Source organism: Pagrus pagrus (genome assembly GCF_965226575.1).
Source record: "Pagrus pagrus genome assembly, chromosome: 10".
Taxonomy (NCBI): Eukaryota; Metazoa; Chordata; class Actinopteri; order Spariformes; family Sparidae; genus Pagrus; species Pagrus pagrus.
Genome location: NC_140194.1, coordinates 16252782 through 16278383, shown reverse-complemented (window position 1 = coordinate 16278383; position 25602 = coordinate 16252782). Strand labels below are relative to the sequence as shown.

Sequence of the window (25602 nt, the reverse complement as noted above, 5' to 3'; positions counted from 1 at the left end):
ACTAACAACATGGCATAAATCTAAACATATAAGCATTGCATTGAGTCCACTGGTGAAGATGCAGACTGTTTGCCTGCGACATTCTGATTTGGCCTCAGGCTTTAAACTTAAATCATGTATGTAGCCATTATGCGCATATGTGCATGGGAAACAGTAACTAAGGGGGGCAGGGCAAAGTAAATGGTCAAATGCTCTACCCTGTGTTCACCACCGATGTTAAACATACCAAAGGACTTATTTCTGTCCTAGACTGGAAATGTTGTGAGGATAATAGTAAACAGATAAATGGATTAACTGTGTGGCATCACCCAAAAAACTAGGAGAAAGGATGGGCAGAAAAATAGAATTAGCTGGTGGAAGATGAACGACGTTTTCTTTTGCCAAAGAGCACTTGACACAGAGGGATTTAAACACACTGGAAAAGATAAAACTTTATTTCTCCCTGTCGTGACAATACAAAGTCAACAAGTGCAATAACAATCCGACTGAAAACGGTACTTTACATTCTATCTAGTAGTAAATACATAGACAGAACGTGGTGCACATTATCATCACCACCACACCCAAAAAAGTGAGGTATCAACCACTACAAAGCTTCTGTGTACAGGTGGGTATTCAACTGTAAGGCAACTGTATACCATGACAACCTGGAGAGACTGAAACAGATGTGCGCTCCCTCCTTCCCGTCCTTATTTTATTTATTTTTTTTATTATTATTATTTTGTTTTGTTTTTTATTCAGGAAGAAGGTCGAGCTGATACGATTTACAGTACCACATCACATCAGGCCAGAGTCAAGACTGTTTTTTAACAAAACAGAAAACATCACAAAACAAAGTTGTAACATTTGAAGAAATGGAGGAAACATTCCTCCTTTGTGAATCTTGAGGGAATCCATTTGTGACCCTGCTACTGCATGTCAGAGGCAAAATGAAGTTATTTTCCCTGCGTGTGACTATTACTTTATAGGTGATAAGAACAGACCTTCTTTTACCTTATTCCAGGTCAGAACACACAGTACAGAGCCCTGAAAATAGACATGTTCTCCAACATAAGAGATTTTCCCACTTATCCAGCATTGGGGACTAATTAAATCCCCTTTCTGCTGCTGCACTTGCTATTAGAAACCTCTCCTCCCTGTTTTCTGTTGCTGTTCACACTCTGGGAATAAGGAGGCAGCTACACAGAGGGAGCATGAGAGTGTAATTTAGAACCACTGCTGGTCTCCGGGCCAATTATTTCACTTGGACACTTCCTATTCCTCTGCCCCTGAAAGTGATGGCACGAGCCTGCTGGGGCGCACACGCAATTAAACTTTAGCCACTGAAATGGGAATTAACTTGCTCTAACAACTCAGCAAATGTGAATATTATTGCTGATAACTGAGGACGACGAAGACAGGCCCCGCTTGCAGCAGCACTTGACTAAATCTGCTCAGTGGGTCCACTTAAACTTCATGAAACAGAGAGGATAAATATGACGGCAAGACCCAAGTTACATAGCTGTGATGGCATTTCTGTGTGTTAAAGCGAGGGTATTGCCATCCAGTTACCAGAATATAATGTTAATGTTTCTGCAAACCACAAATACGTCCAATGTTATTGGTATCAAACATAGCATATTATGTTGACAATATATGCTTGTTAGACACCCTTTACATCGGGAGGTGGAGGGGATGGAGTTGGCGTAATTACAAGCCAACAATGCTGCCAAACATCCACCGCAGACCAACTCACACCAATGGATATTTTTAAGGACACCTGGGAACTTTTCTAGACATTTTTGTGGCAGCCAAATCGGGTGTTTTTTAAGGAGACCTACAGACATTTGCTGCTGTTCTTGTGGTGACCAAAACCAGCTAGGTATAGGTATTTCAAACCAAAGCAGTTCAGTTTGAACTTGTCCATGGTTTTGCAGAAACTTATTTAGCTAACATTTATTCTGGTGATTCAGTTGACATTTCATTGTGTGCATGGACCAGAGTTTGTGTACTCCAACAGGCTCTGCAGCTGCCAGATTAACAGTTGCAGATGTAAGATTGGGACCCTTCTGCACCGACCGTCTGTCCACCTGGTCCTCTCACGCTGTCGCTCAGATTCAGTCTGGCACCAACAGCTGCATTGTTTGTTCTCAGACATAAATGACAACATTTCAGGGATTACAGAGAATTTATCCCAGTAGTTAATTCTGATTCAATTTGAACAAATTGTCAGTTTATGTAAATAAAACCATTCAATGCCGAACAATCCCCTAGTTTCAGTTTCTCAAATGCTTCTCACATTGAATATTTTTGGATTTCTGACTGTTGGCTGGATTTAAGACATCATTAATAAAATGATTTATTGATTAAGAAAATAATTGGTATATTTAGATGAATCAATGATGAAATTAATCTTTAATTGCAGCGACTGTGATTTGATAGTAGATTAACTGTTTCACTGGTTCCCAATGTAAAGATTTTATGCTTTTCTTTGTCCTATATGATAGTAAACTAACAATTATTGGGTTTAATTGTTTTCTCTTTTCGCTTTACAAAGCTCACACAGAAATAATTTGAGACCCTTTTCAATATAAGTTCAATATCCAAAACAGTTTGTCTGTTTCATCAACCTCACCTTAAGAAGTAAGCTGAGCTGAATCATCTGTGATAAACCTCAATGATTACCCAGCCCTCATTGGGCTGGCACATCTGACTTTCACATACCATGTCATCCATCTGAATAAGCTACTGTACATTATTGCTGACAGTGAAGGGGGTTTGAATGTGTTTTTGTCACTTTTCCATTATGGCTAATCTCTTACAATTGTCTATTACCAATGTGGGATGAAGAGTGCTCCTTATAAAGGAACCAAATTGATATTCATTTGCACCATATTGCTAATGGAGCTGTTTGTCAGGCATCTCCGGTAATGAGGAAGGGCAAACAAGTCGTTGGATGAGGATACCCAGGCAACTGTCTCACACTCACTTTTATAAGTCATGGTCTCAAATGGGCTTGTAGGCTTGTTGCCAAGAGTTAAAGGTGTAACTTGTAAGATATGGCCACTTGTCAAAGGTAGCTCCCAAACTATAGGAGGCGGCATAACCGCAAACCGCTGCTTGCTATACGCTTTGCTGTCATGACAGACTACCATCAGCTTGGTTAGCCATGCAGATCAGAGCTCCTATTAGCTGACTGTAGTCTGCTGCATGTCTGGACCGCAACTTCAGATCATGGGGGAGTCACGGTGGGCAACAGAGTTCAGTTCAAACTGGCTTAGCTGCCGACCAGTGAACACGGCTAGACACCATACTGGAACCTAACATAGCCTCCAAGACTGATAGATGCCAAATTTAAGACAGGAAACTATACTGAGGTGATTTAAAGTGGCTATGACCAGGACTACAACGCCGGAGATGAGAAGATACGGCAGGCGCAGACAAGAGAGAGGTGAAGTGAGAGAGTCTGGCATCAGCAGCGAGGGGAAAAGTGCGTCGAGCCTGAATATTTTCACATCTTACTTGTGAAATGAGAATTTATCTCGATCAAACCAGAATAAAGTGTGTTTAATGATGAGTTAACAGGGCAATTAAGCTCATCTTAGTTTGGTAAAGTGAGTGTCTTAGACTATCGCCTCTTGAGGTACAGGGTGTTGCAATAAAGGACAGGCTGGGGCTAGCTGGTTAGCATGCTCACTTCAGTAGACATTTCTGTAACACAACACATAGACGTCTTGATGATGTTAGTTAATTTTTTTTTCATGTTTTAAACTTACATTCTGGCCATATCTTACATACTGCCCCTTTAAGGTAATGATTAGCTAAGCATAAAGCTCTGTTTTTGTTGTGAAAGCATCCCTGATCATCATTAATGTTTCGGGTGAATAACTTATTGAGAGTCAGCTCCCTTTCCTCGCCATCACTATACCAAAGTGAAACCTTGAAGTCCTAATGTAAAACCTTTAGATCTACAGCAGTTTAACTGTATGGCGTTTGTGTCCTCGTCAGACACGTTACAATATAGAGAAAGTACTTGCTCTGCAGAAAGGAGACCTAAAACATTTCATACAAGATATTGTTTTTCAACATGGCTGCAGAGACATTTTGTGTCTGGTTTCAGTAAGTAACAAAAACACTCTACTCTAAGTGAGATGCTCAGCATCAACCTAAACTGTTACATGTTCCGAATGTTAACCACTCATATATTTCTCTGACTAGTTCACATAAATTAATCACCAAATAGATAACCCACGACTGTGTCTAACTGCTACTGAACACAAACTGACACAGCAGTGTAATAAACATTTTATATCTAGAAAGATGAGCTTCTTTTTAAAAACAGGCAAGCCTCCTCGCTTCTGAGTACAGTTAATCCAGTTCAGCTCGGATTTGTTTGGGACACTCCAGGCCTTGGCAGCCATTTCAAGGGATCACTGAACACCTGCGAGCAGTTGAATGTGTCTGTCGTTCATCCGCTGTGGCGGCAGCACTAAGGTCCTCTGTGTTTCCTGACAGGCTTTCTTCAGCTGGGTTTCTAAATGCCAGATCAGCCTGCGTCTGTCAGTCCATGGGTGATTTGTGCTCATTAGAAAGGGGGCAGTAGTCACTTCTAACTACTACAGTATGGCTAGCCCACCACTGGTGTTTGTCTGTGGTCCAGAGAGGGGCATCTGTGGGGCATCTCCTCTGTACCACGTAAGGAAACAAGGTGTTGCTACTCTTCAGTTCGTCCACTCGCAGCATCATTCTGCCCGGAAAGAAAAACAGAAATGAAACATGAATGTACATTGATGTGCACAAAACATTGTTATCACAAGGTCAGCTTTATTGATTTTTTACGAAGCTTTCAACCACATCTCTTGAGTAAGGAGTTGACGTATTGTTATGGTTTATGTGTGATTCTGTGACCTTGGTAAGGGATTTCTGTACCACAATAACTGGTTCTGTTTTTGGTCTGGATTCTGGTTTTCATTAAATCACTTTAATATCCATAATGAACCCTTCTAATCTTTTTAGGCTGCTTGTTTCCCATGTTTGTGTTTTTCTATTCTTTGTATATATATATTGTGCTGATCTTTGATTCTTTGTGATGTGCTGTGCTCCCATCCACAGATTGTGGCTCTGTACAGCATTAAAATCATTCTGTAGCCAACTTCCCAATAGATAGACGAATATAGATATAAGATAGTCCTGTCATTCCATAGACCATATTCACACAGTGGCCATTTCCCTCTGACGTCAGGTTCAGGGTGGGAAGCTCGAATCCTGGGATCATTTTATAATGCTTTTTCTGACAAATCCATTTCCTGATAGATCAGCAACTGAAAAGATGATGGATAGTGAAAACTTGGAGAGACATCGGGCTATACTTCAAGGTATAATAACATATCTGATAACCCATTAGCTAACATTAGCATTTAACTTCTTTTTTGCTAACATTGCTGTTTGATTACATCCAGTGTTTAACTTCCAGGCTCACATAAATGTGCCCAATAAGTGTATTGATCTTGTTGAGTCAATCAAAAGACTATGTTAGCTGGGAGCTGGTTGGATGCTAACGTTAGCTGTTGTCTGACAGAAGCTAATCAGGCAGCAAATATGTTGTTATACCTTAAAATACGGGCCTATCCATTGTCTTTTCCTGTGCCGATCAATGACCAAGTTGTGGTTGACAGCAATTTGTCAGATTCCCACTTTTATATGACCATCTCTTTTTGTGACACTAAATCTTCTGCAACCCAAGAAAGAACCACATAAGAGAGCAGAAACAGTAACAGAATAAAACCGCTTCAAGCTCATACTGAACATCTGCATCATCAAAGTTCCTTCATGAGTTGTTTGGAAAAAAAACTCCTGGATCCGTCTCAGCATCAAGGACGTGGCTTTTAGTTGCATGGCTAAAATTGTCTCAGATCGCAGTGTGTGTGCTTTACAGGCCACATTGATCTTTATTTAACAACATATTGGCTTGAAAATCAGCTCAAGGCCCGAAAAACACAAAGACCAATAAAATGGGGCAGCTTTGCTTTTCAAAAAGCAATCAGATTTAAAGGAATATTTTACAAGTCTGTAATTCTCGTAACGACTTTTGGCTCACCCCACTCCATGAATCACATCCACCGCACCCAATCATGCTGCTCAAAATAATGTAACTGCATTTTCATGGGAAAATAAGTTTCTACCTCCTCACCCTATTGATTTAACTCTTATTGTACGGAGCCAGGAATACGACCTGAAATGAATGCTTTTGCTCATTAACATGGGTGCTTCAAGGACATGAAGGTAACTCTAATGCACTCAAGAAAAATGACTAAAATGCAAAGTAAATGAGTGACAACAGATCTAATGAAAGATCACAGGCACAGCCCAAAAATAACATTGCACTTGCTCATGGCAGTCCTAGAAGTCATTCAACAACTTGCAAAAAGAGCTAAACCTGTTCTCCTGCTCTTTCCCTTCAGCCTGCAGCACAACTCTGAGCCTGGCTGCCTTTGTAGCATCTATGATGTTAATTAACTCACACCACATGGAGTGTTGCTTTAATTGGACAAGGTCTTGGCATGCCGCTCTGTGGACAGACAGGCCAGGAATAATTTCATAATGTACAATTCTATTATTACCACAGAAAGCCAACCAGGGAGTTCAAAGATGGATGTGAATATGCAGGAGACACAGCCTGGCTTTGATCACACTCGGATAAAAAAAGATGTGAAATGCTAGTTCAGCTTCCAGGGTAGAGCTAAATGTCATTTCCCGAGCAGACAGAGCTGCAGATGTTTAAAGTTCCCATAAAGACAAAAATCGATGTTTATGTGTTTTTATCACATAAGTCTTCCTCTATGTCTCACCTGTACACCGGTATCAGCCCCAAAAATGGAAAGTTGTTGTCTAGGTATTCTTAGTGGTATTTTAGAGTTTGTAACTTCCTGAAAAATGACAAAAAAATGGTGATAACGGTAGCTTTCTTGCTAAAGTAACTGCTCACTGAGCTGCTGTTACTTTGTTGGCTCGGTTAGATGTGCAGCTAACTTAGCGCTCAGCCCTGTAGGCTGATAAAGCTCAAGAGTGTCCTTGATAAATAGCAGCTACCATGCTCAGATGAGGGCTTGAAAACTGTTTCTATTTTTTCTTTTCTACTTTATCGACAGTGACAGATGTTGTTTCTTTCTTGTGTCGCTGTGGACAAAAGTGTCTGCTAAATGCCCTAAATGTAAATATGTCAGGAGTCAAAGAGCCGGATGGCAAGAAAAACACCAAGCTACTGTAGTCCCTGTTGTCAAATTGTCCCTCCATCTTCTCTGCCAGTCCGAGTGATGAAGGGGGGCGTAGCACAGCGCACATTCAGTGCAACTGGCTGCTGTAAACACTTACAATATCTGCAACAAGTGCCTCCCTAGCTGCCTGTTTTTATAACAACCACATAAATGTGGCGAAGCAAATAACACTCCAAGAGCTGTTTCATGGGAACTCATTACACTAGTTTTAGAGATGTTTATCTATAACCGAAGAGATGTAACAGACAGACCGAGCGAGTGATGGAGACTCCGTTTACTAGACTGGGTGATATCACCGAATCACTGACTGTAAGAGGCAGTGTTACCATCGCTGGTGAGTCAGGTATGTGCTGTATGTAGTGTCAGATGCCACCTCACATGGACTGCTCTGTCCATGGATGAGATCAGCTGACCAAATAAGCTCTCAACCTTGAGAGAGTGGGTGTGTGGTTACTGGCACGAGCTGCTGCTGTTACTTGGCCAAGTGATTTATGAATCACCAAGAGACTCTTTGACGTGTTCTGGTTGATGCACAGTGGTGTCATTTGATGTTGCCCAACATCTCGTTTCTCACCACCTAACACGAGCCAAGGAGCAGCTTGTTTTTTTATCTTGATTGCACAGCAAGTTTTGATCACCTCTGACTGAAGACTAACTAGCTAAATGTATTTAATATATGCAGAAATGACAGCAGCAGATCAAATACTTCATGCAGTTCTTAGAAGGTAGAGCATCAGAGCGGGCACACTACAAAAAGAATGTAAAATAAGTAATAATATATAGGAAATTCTTACTTCCACTGCCAGCTTCGTTAAATTTTCCTTCTGGTGTCAAGATTTCCAGATGATGCTGCTGCTCCTCAGTGCTACTAATTGGTAGGGGTGGACCACTGGGCAGAGAGGGTTGGCCATAACTGGGAACAAGGCCAAGCTTTTAATGTCCTAATAGCCACGAGCGGACAACCAATCAGGTCTTTAATGCTGCTGAGCACTTTATGGCAATAAGACACGAGTTTCCAGGAACAGCTGAGTTTACTGCTGTTTAAGGGTAGCATGAGAGCCCTGCTCGGATTTGTGATGTCTTGTTTTCCCTTTCCTGTGGCAAAGTGATAGTTTAGTGCAGCTGTTTCCAGTAGTTTTTGTCTGAGCCCCCTCAGCCCTGCCAGATGAGTTTAAGTACCCCCGACATACTGACCGCTAGAGAGAGAAAAAAAACGCTGCATGTTGGTTCTGATTGATATAAGTTAATACTATGGTAACAGAGGGCTGAATACACAACTAATAATGAGCATACGATGAAAACAAACGGTCTTTTCTGTCTCTGTCTGATAAAGATCAGGATAGACAGATACAGCCAGAACTATTTTAAAGGCCAACTATTTTCATAATCGATTAAAAGTTTGAGTCATTTTCCAAGTGAAAATGAAAAACATTCGCTGGTTTCAGCCTCTCAAATGTAAAGACGGCTTTTCTTCGTCATTTATAATAGTGAATAAAAGGGTCGTTGGGTTTTTGACTGTTTGTTGGACAAATGAAGCAGTTTGAAGATGTCACTTTGGGCTCTGGGAAACTGTGATGATCGTTAAAATGACCTGCAGATTAACCAATAATGAAAATAATTGTTAGTGGATGCCTTAATTAGAGGTGCATAATGCGAAGTTGCCCTATTGTAGCTGGTATTTAGCTGGTTGATTATTGTGACACTAAATCTACAAAAGATTGTAATCCTAGTTTAGTATGCTTTTTGGCCTCACCAAAAGTACGTGGCTATATTTTGTTGTTTCATTTTTTAAATTTTATCTTTATTATCAGTGCTATTCAGCAATCTTTCAACTGCAGAAGTACCCCCTTGGGTAAAATACCTCTGAATGGGTATAGAGGACTAAGGTCTTAATTCTCTGACAGTATACCTGCTTTGTTGTTCTGTGTAGATCAATCAAACTAGCAGCACTGACTGCAGGGATTAAGCACTTCCAGTACCAATGCCATGTGCTGCTATTGTAGAGAAAGACTGACGTTCAGATGGCGCAACTGACTGTGCTGTTGCTGTCATTAAGTGCCACCCTGTGAGTAAACGCCCATCTGCTGTCCATTCCCTGCTCATAAAGAAAAAATGCATTCTTCCTATCAAGTGAAGATAAACTGTAGTATCTGGCTTGACAGACCTGTCGTTCTTCTCTCACCTCAATTGCACATCATTTGGTGAAGAATGACACCAGTTTAGTTTCTTTTATTTGTTCAAACTGGTCTGAATACATCAATAGGAGATTTTAATAAAGATAGAAAGTAATAACAGTTACCCAGGCCACCCATACTGAACCGCCAGCAGATCTGCAGCAGTATATACCAGCACGCTCATGTACCGATATGGTAAACAGTATTCCCACATGCTGAACGGCAAGCTGCACTCTCTCTGAAGAAACAGATCTGTGCGTGTAGAGAAATTATTTGACACTGACTTGCTCTCAGGATTGCTCTGCTGAGCTGGTAACCATTTCTGCTAGATTCCTTGGAGTTGCTGTGCGACTGGGTTGTTTTTAGTTGTGGGACTTGACCCCATCTCTGTTTGTTTACATTTGGCCAACAGATGTTTAACTTGGTGGACCCAGTTTCTTGAGCCATTTACTCGGCATCCTCTCTGGGGAGAAAGATCTGTACCCCCGCACATAAACCATAGGCCAGCTGATGACGCACTGAGTGGGCAGAATCATGTGTGGTGTACGTACAGTATCTTCCAGCATGGTGTCTTAACACATTTCTTCAAAAAAAGTGTGAGCATTATCTAGATTGTGAGAAGTGCTCCACTGTGTGAAACTGCTATTCTAATCTTGCCCCAGAAACCGCTCGTGACCAAATTTAGCTCCCTGCATCTGTCACATTTTTAACTGATGTGAGTAATTTCCTGAGAATATTCTTAGTTTGGTAAATGCCGTCCTGTTTATTAAAACGCGGTTACGCTTTTTATAAAAAAAGAGATGCACAAGATTCTCCCTCAGTGCTAGGCGCCCTGCAGCAGTTCCCATCAGTCATCATAAGCATGAATTACCATGAACTTACCGTGCTCTCATTTTCAAGGCCCACTTTATCAATGAGCATCTTGCTGCAGCTTCACACACCTTTTTATAGATATCTTCTGGCTTAAAGCTGGAGAGCTGTCAGATCAGGTCAACCTCATAAGTCTAGGATTGATGAGTCCTACAACACTGAACTGACTTCGTGTCTAATGAGGAGGCTCCATGGATATGTCCATTCTTAGCTAACCATGTTTCCAGCAGCGAAGCGGCCCCAGGATCCCTCTGCAGCATTCCAACTCCTCCTATCTATGGCACGCACAGTCCACACTGCTTCTAAGAGCCATTTGTCAAACCTCTGCCCACATTAAATTATCATGACCCGAGAGAGATATCTACCTCTAGGAAGAGACTCTGAGACCCAGTCAGACAGATAAGGAGTACAGTATGGTGTCTAAGACGGAGAAGTGAATGAAAAATTGACTGCGCAAAAGTCTAGGTTTGTTCACACTGCGGTCTACTATTGTGTGGCTCTGTTATGAAAGTCTGAACAATGTCTGTCGAACGAAGAAAAGTTCCCTGCGGCTGCTGGGTCTTATAGATCACTGCTGGCATCGTAAATCATCTCGTATGTTTTAATAACGGTCACATGCAGCCCAACGCACCTCGAGACACCTGTGACTGCTCTCGAAGGTAACATAAAGATAAACTGAAAGGACAGCAGATGGTGTTTCGCCACAGAAACTCCATGAAAGGTTTCTAATGGGACTCAGAGTTGAATCATTCAGGTTAAATATGAGTTAGGGGCTCCCGGCAGGCAGTGAAGCTTTCACATTATTCAGCTCTTTTCTATTCATTAATAATGACAGCTCCCTAATGAGCTGGTCAGACTTAAAACCAAGAAAATGTCTCTTTTGTAAGAAGAGGTTGATGTTGGGACAGAGTGCAGCTATTTTGAGATGAAAGACAAATACAGATCAGATGCTTTGCAGAAAATTATCCATTAGCGGGTGGAAGGGCTGGATTCTTAAAATATTGATAAAGGCAAGCATTTTCCTTAGTCAGATGAAAACCAAACTAAAATGAGTGAATTATTTCCCAGCAGAGATGGCGATATCATTGCTAGGCAGTAATCCTGTGTGTGTGTGTATCTTTGTACGTGCACTGCTGCACTCTTAATAAGGAATTCAAGTAAACGGGAAGCCTGGTGTTTGAGCTTCCTCCCTGTTGGCTTGGGAGAAGTATGCTTGAAATGCTCTAATTTGTCCTGCTAGACACGCAGTTTCCCTGCCATGTTTCTCTATGTTACAAAGCGCCGAGTACAAAGAAGAACAGAAAAGAAAATGAGACACAGAGAGAAACTGTGTTTTAAAAAAAAAAAAGAAAAGGAAATTAAGAATCTCTGAAAAGAGATCCTTGAATTTCTTACTAAGCATCTGTTACACACATTGCTTTTCCAAACAACAAGAGTCTCGCACTGTAATATGATTATCTGAGTGGAACAAATCATATTTTGTATTAGTCAGCACAGAGTTATGTAACAAATCAAACTGAATGGGTGACAGTTTGGCTGTCTTCAGTTTTAAGTTTTTTCTTTGAGCTATAAAAGAAATTAAACAGACATTTGTTTTTTTTGTTATTTTAAATAAATATGCACCGAACCCTGACCCCAAAACCAAGGGATGTACTGAACTGTCACTTCTGCGTACCGTTAACTCTCCCTTGAAGATACCAGCTATGGGGAGGTTTGTGTTGCAAATCTTAGTTCACATGCATGCCAAACGAGTTGGCAGTTGTCGTATGACAGACAGCAACTCACCATGCGGTGGATGTGTTGTAGGGCAGGAGTGTGGGGCTGTGACTCTCCCCTCTGAGGCTGTGTCTGGGCTGGTAGTGGCTGGGGACCATAGGCTGAGCTTGAGCCTGGGCTTCGCTCTCCTCCGGCATGGACCTGTGCCACTGACTCCGAGCCTTCTTCAGCCAGCGTCCTCCGAGGCCCCATTTCTCTAAGTAGACCCGGCACAGCTCGTAGTTTATGGCTGAGTAGTAGAGAAAGTCTAGCGCCAGCAGCACCATGACGAAGAAGCCGTAGATCCACACGCCGACCAGGGCTGTATAATTACTGCGGGAGAGACAGACTGGGAGTATTAGTGCTGTGTAATCTGAGAGAGATGATGATAAACAGGCCTCACATGCTCAGAGCTGCAGCACCACCCAGTTACCCTTAAGCTGATCCACGATGGAGCTGCCAGGTGTCAACGTTTGCTGTTCATGTAGCAAGACCAAGACAATCATCAAATCCTCCCTTGATAAAAACTAGTTAAATAAATATATTAAAAACTCCTCCATCTGCTCTATTTGCTGCCTTTTAAATACTGCTTATTAAATTGGACAAAGCATTATTAGCACAAAAGTCTTTTTAATCCATCTCATATTGGCTCCTCCGTTGTTCCTCTAAAATGTGTGCTCCCAGTTTTCACCTCTCGTAAATTTTTCCCGTGTATTACATGATCCAACTGGATTTACGTGGCAGCATTTGAACTTTCTTTTAGTCCAAAGATGTTCCATAAAGCACAGCAAGGTAAATGAGCAGAAATAGCTTCCTGAGAGTTTTGAGAAGCAGCCAAAACGAGATACTGAATACAGTACCTGAGTGTGGTGCCTCTGTATGTATGTTCCCTGAGGACTTTTAGTTGCTTGGAGAAAAATTGGAAGTGATTCAGTCCTATTAGGATGCTTTGATTAGACACGATGACGGACAGAGAGGGCACAGGCTATTACTTCGAAATAGAGATTTATTTGAAAGGAAACCAATCTTTTTAATCATTTCGGCACATTTTGCAATTTTTCTGACTGCATCGATAAAAAGCCTTGATGAAAAAAGGAGCTTCAAGGTGCTTCTAGTTCAGTTAACCGAGGGAAGCGACTTCTGTCTGAAAAATGATTTGACCTCGTGGATATTTATCTGAATAAATGGCTTTTAAATGAACATCTGCTCAAATGAGCACAAAGGTACGCGCATGCTATGGCAGCACTCAAATTGGAATATATCATTAACTGCACTTACCTTTCCTCTCCTCTGCGTCAGAGACATTAACCTATAATTTAGTCTGTATGTCTACTTAGGTCATTTCAGCATGCAACAGGATTTCCATGCAGGACTTTATATAAGTCAACCTGGGGTTAAGCAAACTAGAATATGTGGACAGTCCATCGATCATGACCACACAGCTAAAACAAATGTTATTCAATATTTAACGCACTTTCCTCAGAGAAGGAAAGCAGATGCAATTGATTATCCGTCAAAGGTGTGCAGCTTTCCCTGTTACTTTTTCAAAATTTTACTCCCCGATGATTCTTCCACTCTGAATCTTTTTCGATTCTGCAGAATTTCAGCTACTCTGAAACCCTCAAGAGGACGAACGGCTTTAGTTTTACCTTGAACTGCAGTAAATCTCCAACTATAATACCACTTTCACCGTGCACAGTGAGTAGAGAGCAGAATTATGGCCAATTTAATTTGCTTGGCCAGTGGTAAATACCAGAACTGACAGTCCCATCGCCCAGTGAGGCAGGATAAAAGAGAGGCCCGACAGGCCATCTGACACTAAAATGAAATATCACGACCTGCTGCAGGGCAGTGTAAACCGGCCGAGACAGAGGCATGCTGGGAGGGCATTAGCACAGAGAGCTGTTGTTTTGTCACCCAAACCTCCCATTGAGAGCTCCCACCAAACATTTTGCTGTGTCCTTCAGTCAGCTTGAATCTGGTTATCCGGCAATGAAATACGTGTGTCATCAGGTGTATGTGACTTCTGTGAGAATATATGTCATATCATGGCATGTGTTGTAGTGTGGTTTACTATCAATAACATTAAAAGGTGCTGTAATTCTTGCATGGATATATATATATATTGTGATAGCATACCACAGTGATGCTTGACAGAATAGCCGGCACTTAACACCTGCTTTGTGAGCGATCATGTGGAGGTGTCACACTCGCAACACAACAACTGCTTTCAGCATCTGCTCTCCGCTGTGGTGGTTTTGAATTTCTCTGTAGGTGTGGATCGATGTCAACGAACCCTCCGAGTAAGAGCAAACAGTGTCAATGAGTGCCATACTGTCAGAGGAGCGAAGCGCATGAGAGCAAGCAGACCGTAACCTGCTGTTTTCATCTGATCTGAGGAAATATCATCTCTCAGACTGTTTGTTCCACCATAGCTATTCACATAAAAACTCTACTTATGATTCATTTTTACCTAATTACTGCCACCAAGACAAGGAGGTTACGTTTGGGGTCCTTTTTGTTTGTTATTTGGAGTATAACTCAAAAACTACACTACAGGTTTTTAATGTAATTTTGGGGGAAAGTTCTGCCATGAAGAAGAACTGATGGGTTTTTGGCTCATTAGTCCTGAACTGAGGGGCATGGAAGTAAATATCCTGCATTACTTCACAGCTGAATTGACAGAAAAATAACAATTGTGGAAAATGTTGTTTCAGCCTCTATTAAAAAATGGTGGAAAATGTTTCCCAAAGCTCAAGATGACGTCCTGTAATGTCTTATTTTGTCCGCAACCCAAATATATTCATTTTACTGTCATAAAAGGGAGTAAAGAAACCAGAAAGTTTTCACATTTATGAAGCCTGACTCAGAGAATTTGGACTTTTTTTTAGGAATTACTCAAATGTATGATTGATTATCAACTGGTGATAAATTATCACTGCAGCTCTAATCACTAATGAAAATATTTACCTAGCAACTCACAGGACTCAAAGGATCTTTTGCTGACGTCCCAGTGCCAGACACCACAGGACACCACCAGAGGTCCTGTTTCCAGGCCTCAAAGGTTCAGAGCCAAGTTGGACTTGCTCCAGCACGTCCCACGGATGCTCAATCAGATTAGGATTTGGGGATTTTGGGAGTCCAGGTTGATACCTTCAGCTTTTGAAAGGTCATTCCTGAACACAATGTCCTGCTGGAGGAAGGCCACGGCCACCGGGGAGTGCACTACTTGGTCTACAGCGGTGTTTGGTTGGGTTGTGCATGTCAAAGCGGCATCCACATGAATGACAGGACCCACATTTTTCCAACAGATCATTGTATAGTAACAAGATGATAACTGATCTTTTTATCTTTTTTTTAATCTTTTTTTAAAATCTTTTTTACCTAATTATCACAACAGTGATGGCCCTTTTTTCACATCTTTAGTAAGGGCAGATGCACAGTGTAAGGGAGTCAAATAGGGTCAAAAGGCAGTGATTTTCTTTTTTTACTTACTTGTGTGCATAACCGTCTGAGGTGGTGGTGAGGTTGAGCTGCATAACCATCTGGAACTCAGTCTCGTTGCAGCAGTATTTGAAGGCGGTGTTGTTGTGGTGGCAGCAGAACACGTAGGACTTGTTGTCCGAGAGGCGTGGGCAGTGAAAGCCGAAGTGGTAGCGCCCCTTGTGGTCGGAGTAAGGTTCACACACTCGGAAATGAGCTGAGAGGGCTGCAAGAGAAAGATTTTGATGTAAGATTTGCTCAGAAATTGTAAGGAAGGAAGTAAAGGGAGACAAACACTCAACACTGAGTAAGAAGTTTGTCGGCCTACTCTTAAAAAGAACAACCCCTTATTAGAATTATTGTTGAATAGCTCAAGGTACCTTCAACCTTTAGCAACCAAACTTCGAAACAAGTACTGAAAGCTTTTTCTTTTCTTTGGAAGCCTCAGAAAAGACACGACTGGAGAGAGTACATGTCATAATAATGGTGTCCATTAAGGAACAAATAACAGTGTACTGGCAAAAATAATGAGATAGAAGACATCACATTAAATCCTGATGGGAAGAGCACTGTCACCATCTTTTCAAGACGGAACAGAACAACCCAAAACACATACATAAATCGAAATTGATCTCATCTGTGAGGACATTATTTCAGTCATATTACAAGTCCCTAGATGGTGTTTTTGGTCAATGTTAGAAAAAAGAGTTACACGGATGAGATAAAAGCCAGGAGTGTTTCTTTCCCCACATTACTGCATGGACTGAACTCAAATGAAAGGCTCAGGGCTGCACCAGTCTCTTTACCTGTTCATCAAAACCCTCCAAATTCTCCTTCTTCTTTTTGGCAGCTGGAGTCATACAGGGTAACAGAGCCAGATCATTTATTATGAGGCAATGCAAAGAGATGTGGTACAAATCGTAATCTGTTTTATTTGCATTTAAGTCCCTGCAGCTTTAGGAGGAGATAAATCTGCACATCGTTGCTGTCACAAGGGGAAAAACATCATTGTTTTTGTAACAGAATCTGGCAACCAATAAACTTTTGCTTGAAAATGAAACCACAGGAATCTTTCTCAGCACCTGCTGAGACTCCACCTGATATGAATAAATTATCAATCTGTCAGAGAAACAAAGCAGACATAATGAGTGTCAGATTACGGGGCTGATGGTAGTTAATGCGCATCACAATGGACCAGGACATATCCACCTATTCAGCTCCTTCATAACTGATCAGTATCAGCCTTCTGGCATCCTTTCACTTCCTATTACTGGTAATTAGACTCACAGTTAATTTTCCAGTTAACCTGAAGTCAGTATCCTGTAAGCTGCATAGAAATGATATAAAAACTGTACAAAACAAACATTATACATTCTGCACGAAAATATGTGGTCATACACATGTTCACTCACTCGCAGCCAAGAGCAGGCTGGAAAACAAATAAAGACACACTTGTTAAACACTACACTGCTGCTGGTGTTTCTCTGCTTCATACATGGTGTGTCATTGTATTTATTTCTTATATTACCTCCGTCCAAGGAGGTTTTGTTTTCGCCTGTGTCCGTTTGTTGGTTAGTTGATTTGTCAGCAGAATAACACAAAAACTACAGAATGGATTTCCACGAAACTTGGATGGTGGATGGGTCTCAGCCCAGAGTTAGACCCCATTAACTTTTGGTGCGGAAAAGAAAAACTTTCTTTATGAAAAGTGCCAGACAGGGCATTTTACGATGATGGATCTTCTTCTCCTTCATCGTATTTATGTCGTTGTCCAGTACAATACAACTTGATGGCCATCCAAACAAAATCCAGATATAGTGGATTTTAATTTGTTTTGTTTTTTGCCTGTCTTTGATGCCAAGACAGGCAACAACAGCAGTGAGTTATAGAAAGACAATATAAGACATGATACAGAATATGCCAAAAATCAGATTAAGACAGAAATTTAATTATCAAATTAAAGCCCAAAACAAGATTTGATCTTAGAAACAAGCTAAATAGCACCTTTAAACAACCCAATAGTCATTTAAACTATGGGAAAAATGGGATGGGACTGGGCTGAGGGAAGTGTGTATGGGTTGATAACTCTTTCTAAAATTGGAAAACTTGATACATAATTTTACACTTGATGTATCACCATTTTGTTCCAATAAAATATTCTCAAAAAGTTCTCTTTTTTTCCATACAACACATCGAGATCTTAAAATACCACATAACATTGGCACCCAGAATTGTGAAGACACTTGCTGAAAAGTTGAAAAATAAACCTGTCTGCTCTCTCCAATTAAACTGTTTCTTAATAACCATGAATATATATTTGGCATTTCTTTACTGCAAACACTTGTTGCTGATATACAGATACACTGACATGATTTTGGGTGCCAAGAGCTAAAATCAGAAGATGATATCAGCCATGCTATTTATGCGTGTCATTTGCTGATTTTGTAAAAAATGAACCTCTTTGATTTTTCTTTTCTGCTTGATAATCAGTTAAATTACGCCACTTCATGTGAAGTGCACCCACATTCATTTCATTGTAAGTGATTTGACTTGTGTGTTTCCTTTCATCGATGCAGTCTAAAATTCTGGCAGCGTTGTCAGAAAAAAAACTGTTGCTGTGATTTAGTTGAAGGTCCACTTGTGCTGCGGGATGATAGAAGTCTTTCAATAATCTCAGGCAGAGACAGATCAGCATTTGAAAGGCGAGAGCTCTTTCAGGTTATAATGAGCTTGGCGTGGCAAGCCATCCTCCTTTCCACAACCCCCTAATTTTAGCAGAAGAGGGAGGAGGATTAGAAGTCAGGAGTGGTTCATACAGTGAGAGAAAACTCATCATTTGACCTATGCATCGACTCTACTGCAGTGAAACGGTTCTAAAATCAACTCGTGTTATTTATATCCCATACATCCTTGCACGTAAAGGAGGGGTCAGCAGTTGTAACGACACATACTGGCAGTAAGAAACCAGACGCCCTAAACATCTGAAGTGGACCATAAAGTCTTCTTACGATGCACGACCTGAAGGTTTGTAAGAGCAGAGTTCGGGGGAAGTCTCTGGCTTCTCAAATGAACAACAGCTGGTTCTGGAACGCATACAGCTATAAACACACCCACCTGCTTAATTTCATTAACACCTCTTGAAATTTAGGATACAGTTAACGGCTTGGCTCTCGCAGTTCAGTATGTTTACAACCTGCGGTCTGAAAACTGCCATGACCCTCTCTCCCACAGTCCCACAACAACAAACAACATCAGTCAGTGAGCACACATATGCATTTATTTATGGCTACAATTACACACCCAGTTTGATGTCTTATTTAGAAACTGAATAATAGAAGCTTAGAAAGGTCCAAACAGGATTGAAACTAAGTTTTGAAGGCTGTGAAGACATTATTTTGAATTTGAGTTCTTCACAATTGCAGCACCCTTTTTACAGTGTTTCTCAAACACATTTTCAGAGTTACAAAATTGTCAACGTAACCTTGCAAATCATGATCTTAAAACCCGAGTTTCTAAAGGGCCGGTTTTCCTCATGTGACTTTCTTTCAGGAGAAATATGTACGGTGGTGACAGCGACAAGAGACATAATATTCTGTGTGAAGCCTCAGCCAAATACATCATCATGCTCAATATATGTCACCAACACAACATGGCTGCGCCTTGGCAAAGACAAAGTGTTCAAAAAGGTTAAAATCATAACAAGTCTGGCCATATTGACAGCTGCAGTTATGCTAAAGTAGAGCTCTAAGAGGTTTCAGTTATGGGTTTTTGGTGAGCACTAAACAAGCAGACGTCCTAACACAACCGTTGGGTGTGTGGTCTTTCTAATTACGCACAGTTTTATACTTCAACAGTTGTATGACTAACTACGACTTTCTCAAGTTCAAAAAATATCTTCTCAATTGACAAACATCATATGTGAACTTCAGCACGCAATTTAAACAACAGTATAAAAAATATTAGTCTCTCACCATTCATGATAGTACATATTAACAAATCCGATGGCCTTTCACGTACACTGGGCACACAGGAAGCTGATTGTATACTCTGGCTGGTTGCCTAGCTACAGAAAATACTATGAACAGGGAAACATACTGCAGGGAAACATACTGCTCTACACAGAATCTTCCTGGATATTTTTCAGCCAAACACTGTAAGCAGCCATTTTTTATCTCTCTTCTCCATCATTGTACTATCAATGCCTGTTTGTGTCCATTCTGTCACCGTCCAAACTCAAATATTCCAATATCTGATAACCATGGGTGTCTGTGCATCACTGAAAACAGAGTTTCTGTATATTCACCCTGGAAGAAGATTTCAACAGGTCCATTTTCACTGACCTGAAATGCTGTTTATGTGTTTACACAAGACCAAAATGCATAGAAAAAGATTTGATTGAAGAATTACCTTCGTACATATGGACAGGGCCTGAAACACACAGGTTACCCTAACAAGATGCACTGTTCTCTGTGCTGTCCACGAGCAGTGCCTGTGGCAGAAATCCAGAACCTGTTCCTGGCAAACTCTTAATGCATTATTTTGTAAATGTATTCAAGTTAAAAAGTTAACGATATTCACACACTCACAGTGCTGCTGATTATTCCAAACTGCTACATGCTCCTGATTTTTCCCTCCAACACTCCTTCCTCCTCTTGCCCTATTTTGTCATTTTTAAACTTGACTTGGCATCTTTTCCCTTGTGCATAATGTATATTCCATATCTCAGAGATATGTGTTGGCCGGGTTCTTCTCTTTGTACCTTTTGGGGTTGTAATGTGCTCTCTTGACAGTTTTATGCTGCATGGCCTCATTTAGAGAGTGCCTGAAGGTTCAGAGATTTTCCTGCCAAGAACATTTTTTTTGGCCTTTGATGTCAAATGTGCCTGACTTAACTTCTGGCCATCAGATGTCAACTTCTATCTATAAAATTGTCTCTTTTGGGGTCTTTTCCTGTATTTAGTTCATGGCACTAGTGTCTTACTCTGTAAAGGGCTCAGACCTACATTTTAAAGCATGTTTGTAGAAACTGCTCCTAGCATGCCTGATGTGAGCACACCCTGAAACTCTTGTGTGATTGTCTCTTGGCTCCTGTTATTAAAGAAATATCTTTTGAGGACCAGACAGGCAGACTCACTGATAAGCACACACTAAACTTTACAGACCTGCAGTGGACAGCAGGAGGAAGATGATCGTCAGGACATTGAAGGACTGCCGGTTGGTGATAGTCATCTTCTCGTCCTCATATGGGAGGAAGGGAGGGAGCAGGTGGGAGAGAGGGAGTGAGGGGGGCTGCTCTGCTTTAGCTGGGCGTGGGCATCCTCTGCTTGTCGACAGCTTCTCTCACATGGCTGCTGCTGCTGGGAGTCACGACTCCTGATGGGAACAAGGCAAGCAGAGAGAGGAAAGATTAAGATATTTGATTTGGATTTCGGAAAGTGCCGCCCTGCTGTGTGGACAGCTTCTCTGGCGGCGAGCGCCCAACACGACATCTGAAATCGGTCCTTAGGTTTACATAATAGGATGGCCTGGGCATTAATATTAATTGAAATTGGCACTCAGGCAAGACGGGGGATCAGATTTGTTCCATTCTTGCAGAAATCCCATTAGTGATAACAGTTTTGCTGCTTTTGACAGGGGAAATGTTTGCCCTTGATACAGTCATTAAAAAAGTTTGGAAATCATATCAGAAATTTTGGCAATGAAAATAGTAGTCACTTGAGCTGCGCTTTCATTTACAGGTCCATCATTTTTTTTATTTTGTAATTTGGCATGAATTATCGGGAGAATAGAGACAACTGCTTGTCCACGAGTCATCTGAACATGCAAAAATGTGAAATTTGTCTTGAAGCAAGCAGATGAATCAATTTCCAATAATAGATAAACGATTAAATAATATTAATTTGGGTTTGAATTACACTTTTCTTTCTTATAATGCAATTTTGGCCCCACAAAATAAGCATTATAGTTAGTTGCAGCCCATACTGTATTTTGCACTTATTTTGCCCTTTGACTAAACTTCCCCCTAAGAACACATAATACTTTCTGATGCATCATATCAGCAAAAACTTCAAGACAGAACTAAGAACAGATAGTAAGTATATTTCTCTGATGTTTACCAAATCGAATAGCAAGTAGATAATTATATGACTCTGCTTAGTACTGTGCAAGTGTAGTGTTCTCAGAGAAAGTGTTGTTTTCACCAAATATTTAATGAATTGCGCAAAACTTGCTCCCTCAGCATGGTGTACAGAGTTTTGCTGAAGAGCAGTTTGCTTGTAAATGATGCATCGTGGTAGTACATGAACTTTTCTTCTTCCACCTGAGTATCACTGTACACTTACTATTCAAAGCTGCATCATGGCCACTGATGCTAAGTGAGATTAATGGTGTGGCTGCACATTCTGCTTAGCCACGCTTGTTTCTGTGCTTTGGCAAATTGATTCCTTCCATAGCACCGGAGGAAATTACACATAAACGGTCCCCGTCCCTGAATTATTTAAAGTGGTGATGTTTATGGTAATTTATTACAAACTTTGTCAATGAACTATTTCATAGCATTTAGTAGTGGTTTTACAAAGTTAATGTGAGCAATAGGATTGCTATATAGAAGAAAAGACTCTCATTATCTGCAAAGTGCTGTGCTAATGTACTGCTAACGCAAACCTGCAAAATGCATTTCCCACCGCTGCAGCTTCACATTAAAAGCATTTAACTGGCCACACAGTACTTTTATTCTGAAGTAGGCTCCACACGGAAATGTTATGTGTTCAGTGGGTTTGCCCCCTTATCGCTCATCCAAATTCTTTCGACAGAGCAAATCGACAGTCATTTTCTACATTTGTTGACAGCAGATCAATTTTAAATTTGTCTGGGAGTAGTTTTATACAGTCTGTGGGAGTAATGGAACAAGAAGGAGCTGTTAGATGAAGAGCTGCAGGTGACAGACTGCACACCTCCAACTTCTCAGTGAGGCAACAAACTCATTTTCCCTCTTTAAAGCTATCAGGTTTCCTGTTTGTATTATGTTTAAATCCAAACTATTGCTAAGTAAAAAAAAACTATGGAGTACACTGGGAACACAGACTACCCAACAAGCCTAGTAAGAAATACCTTGCAGTTGAATGTGACTTTGAGGCTCTTATTACATGTGACAGAGGAAGCCAGCACAAGCAGAATAACATGTCAAAAATGCCTAAATCTAAGGCTGACATTGAAGACACTAAAGCTCTCTGTCTGCACTCGTCATACCAAGTAGGTTGTCAGAATGGTTTGGAAAATGTATTTGCTCCCAGAAACCATAAAATCTACAACTCCCATATATATATGAAATAAAACTATAGTATCAGAATCTGTCTTTGAAAGATGACCCCGAAATCCACAGAGGGCTTCAGCTGCAAGGTTGTTCAAAGAAAGTTTTAGCACCCTCTCTGTAGAAGCTGCATGGAAAGTATTACAAAACCCAAGTCCTGAATTATTGAGAAGCTGACAGCAGCTGACAGCAAGAAAGAAACCACATATAAGGAGCAACAACGAGGGTGTATAGACGGCCGTCAATGTTCTTCTTCCTGTGACGAAAAAGAATGCAACGGTGGATCACATCCAGTTTAATGTTGCATCACCACATTCTTTTGTTTGCCTTTTTCTTGACTTATTTGCAAGCTGTTTTGGCAACACGTGTACACATAATCAAAAGGCGGTGGGGGGGCAAGAGTGAAGAGAAGACGAGAGCAACAGCCTAAAGCCACATACATGCTCAGAAAAATGTACAGACAATACGTCAGTCATCAGGCAAGAATGACCGAGTAGTACTTTCTTTTATAGAGCAGCTACCTTTGAGGTTGAAGTGATGATGTGGTTGTCATAGTGAGGAGGAGATGATCATAAAAAATTAAGATTAACTTATTAATTTAAGTAAATCTTATTTACAGGCTCCACAGGGGAAAATTCATCTGTGGGCTACGGGAAGTGTTCCTTTAAATGTTGTTCAGGACTTGATTAAGATTTCAGTTGCACTCTTAACTTTAAGCGGAGACATGCAACGATTGATTAATTACTAGATTAATTAATGGAAAACATGATTAATCAATTATTTTTAAAATCGAGTAATCATTTAAGTAATTTGTCAGGGAAAATACAAAACGTTTGATTGTTCAAGGTTGTCAAATGTGAGAATTAACAGTTTTTTGTTGTCTGCAGTAGTCGTGAGTTGATTATTTTTCAGCTTTGGGCTGCTGGTCAGAAAATATAACTCACCTAATGACATCACATTGTGCTGCAGGATACTGTGATTGCCATTTTTCGACTTTTCTGATGTTTTATCGAACAAACAATTAATCAAGAAAATAATTTGCAGATTAATCAATAATGAACGTGCACTGCCTTCAGTGCTGCCGTAAAGAGTTGATTGATGAGGTTCACGATGGCTGTGAGGAGTGTAAAGAAAGAAGCAACCGGGACATGAGTGTCTTACTGTGTGTTTGTCATCATGGCAAAATGTGTTTCTGGAGACACGTATTGTAAAAGGGACTACAACAGCAGCAGTTTTGACTAAATTGCCAGGTGTTTATATGTCTGTCTGTCTGTTGATAGATGCAGGATGTAGTGGCTCTGTGTGGTCTGAGCAAGAGTGCTGGAAGAAGCGGGTAGGTAATAAGGAAGGGGCCATGTGTGCCCGACATAACGCTCCTGGACCATGTTCACTGTAATTCACGGATCACTTTATCCCAGTTTCAATCATTACCATTCACTATAATACCCCCTTCACACTGGCCTAAAATGCCAGTAACACCCACTTACATACGACTTTTGTTTTCAGTGTGAATGTTTACAATTGGCATTTACTCCCAGGTCAATGACTCTGCAGTGGTCATGGGTGTTCAGTGGCTTCATCTTGGATTGGCTGTGATGACACCACAACAGCCTGGCAAACATGTTAATTTTTGCCCCTGAAATAAAGTATTGCCTGGTCACTGGCTTCCCCTGTCATAGCCACCTGCCTCATTGCTACTGTGCATGTGCAGCTCTCTACAGCGATGAGAAAGAAGTCAGATGTCTCATTCCTTGGTTTCCTCCAATCAAAAGTCCCGGAAAAAATGACTTGTCTAATTCAGAATGTTATTGATTAAGACTTTTTAAAACACGTCTAACATGAGGTACATGATCTGCTGCTTTGTACTGTTCCTGCTTTTTTCAGCGTGTCTGTGATAATGAACTAGAAAAAGCAGAAAAAAAATTCTGCCGGTTTACCCATGTTTTAAAAAACCTGCATATACACGCTCATTCTGGTGTAAAAGGGTTATAAGACTTTGGGTTAAACTAGCAACAGTTTTGCAATGGGATCACACCAGCCGCAACGCCAAAACAGTGTGTTTGGTGCAACGTAATTTGTGCCGACAGAGATGTGAGTTTGGTGAAACAGGTGAACTGTACCATGTTTAATATCACACATTCCTTGTGACAAACAAGGGAATATTTCAGCAAAACACATATATGTCCATACACACCGATATAGTATATAGCCACGTGAAATTGAAGTCAATTACTGGAGAAATCTGTGCCTGTTTAATTTAGCCTCCAAGGATAAACATATGTACTGTGTCACTACAGTCATGTTAACACCTTGGAGAATCCTGATCCCTGTCACTTACTGTTGTTCTACCTGTTCCAGCTCCTACTTGTTGCCATATTTGGTTGCACATGACCAAATCGACATACAAAGCCGTTACTACGGGCTGCGTGGACAGAATATGTATGTATCGCACAGCGGGCTGCTTCTGTTTGAGTCTTTTAAAGCATTTTATATCAGACAAGCTGTTCCCTCTTCAGAAAGCCAGGCAGCTGAGGTCCCAGGAGGCTTGTTAGAGTGGCATTTTATATGTTTTTTTCTCCAATCTTTTTACTCCTGGTGAGAGCTTCAGTGTACTGCCAGATGACAACATGTGCAGAACGACCAGGGATTCCCATTCTCTCAAATCCCCCTTCTTCCTTTCTACTGCTGTGAAGGGTTTTATATACATTATTCCACCCTCTCTCAGTTTTTTCTTTTTTCACTTGGAGTCACATCATCG

At 40.9% G+C, this 25602-nt stretch overlaps 1 protein-coding gene across 11 annotated transcripts in view; it reads right to left on the bottom strand.

Moving 5' to 3' along the window:
* Positions 1 to 411: 411 nt before the first annotated feature.
* Positions 412 to 25602, bottom strand: part of shisal1b (shisa like 1b) — a gene marked incomplete at its 3' end in the record, with an annotated part of 105827 nt that continues 80636 nt past the window's right edge. For 9 of the 11 annotated variants that reach the window (XM_084363733.1, XM_084363731.1, XM_084363728.1 and 6 more), the window contains 3 exons: positions 20698 to 20908; positions 15548 to 15761; positions 12079 to 12385 (listed from right to left, as the gene is read on the bottom strand). In XM_084363733.1, coding sequence (XP_084219859.1) covers positions 12079 to 12385; positions 15548 to 15761; positions 20698 to 20764 — 588 coding nt within the window. In that variant the 5' untranslated portion in view covers positions 20765 to 20908. Of the gene's footprint in view, positions 4727 to 12078; positions 12386 to 15547; positions 15762 to 19506; positions 19560 to 20697; positions 20909 to 25602 lie in introns of those variants that run through there. The other 2 variants (XM_084363729.1, XM_084363730.1) reach the window with 2 other exon arrangements.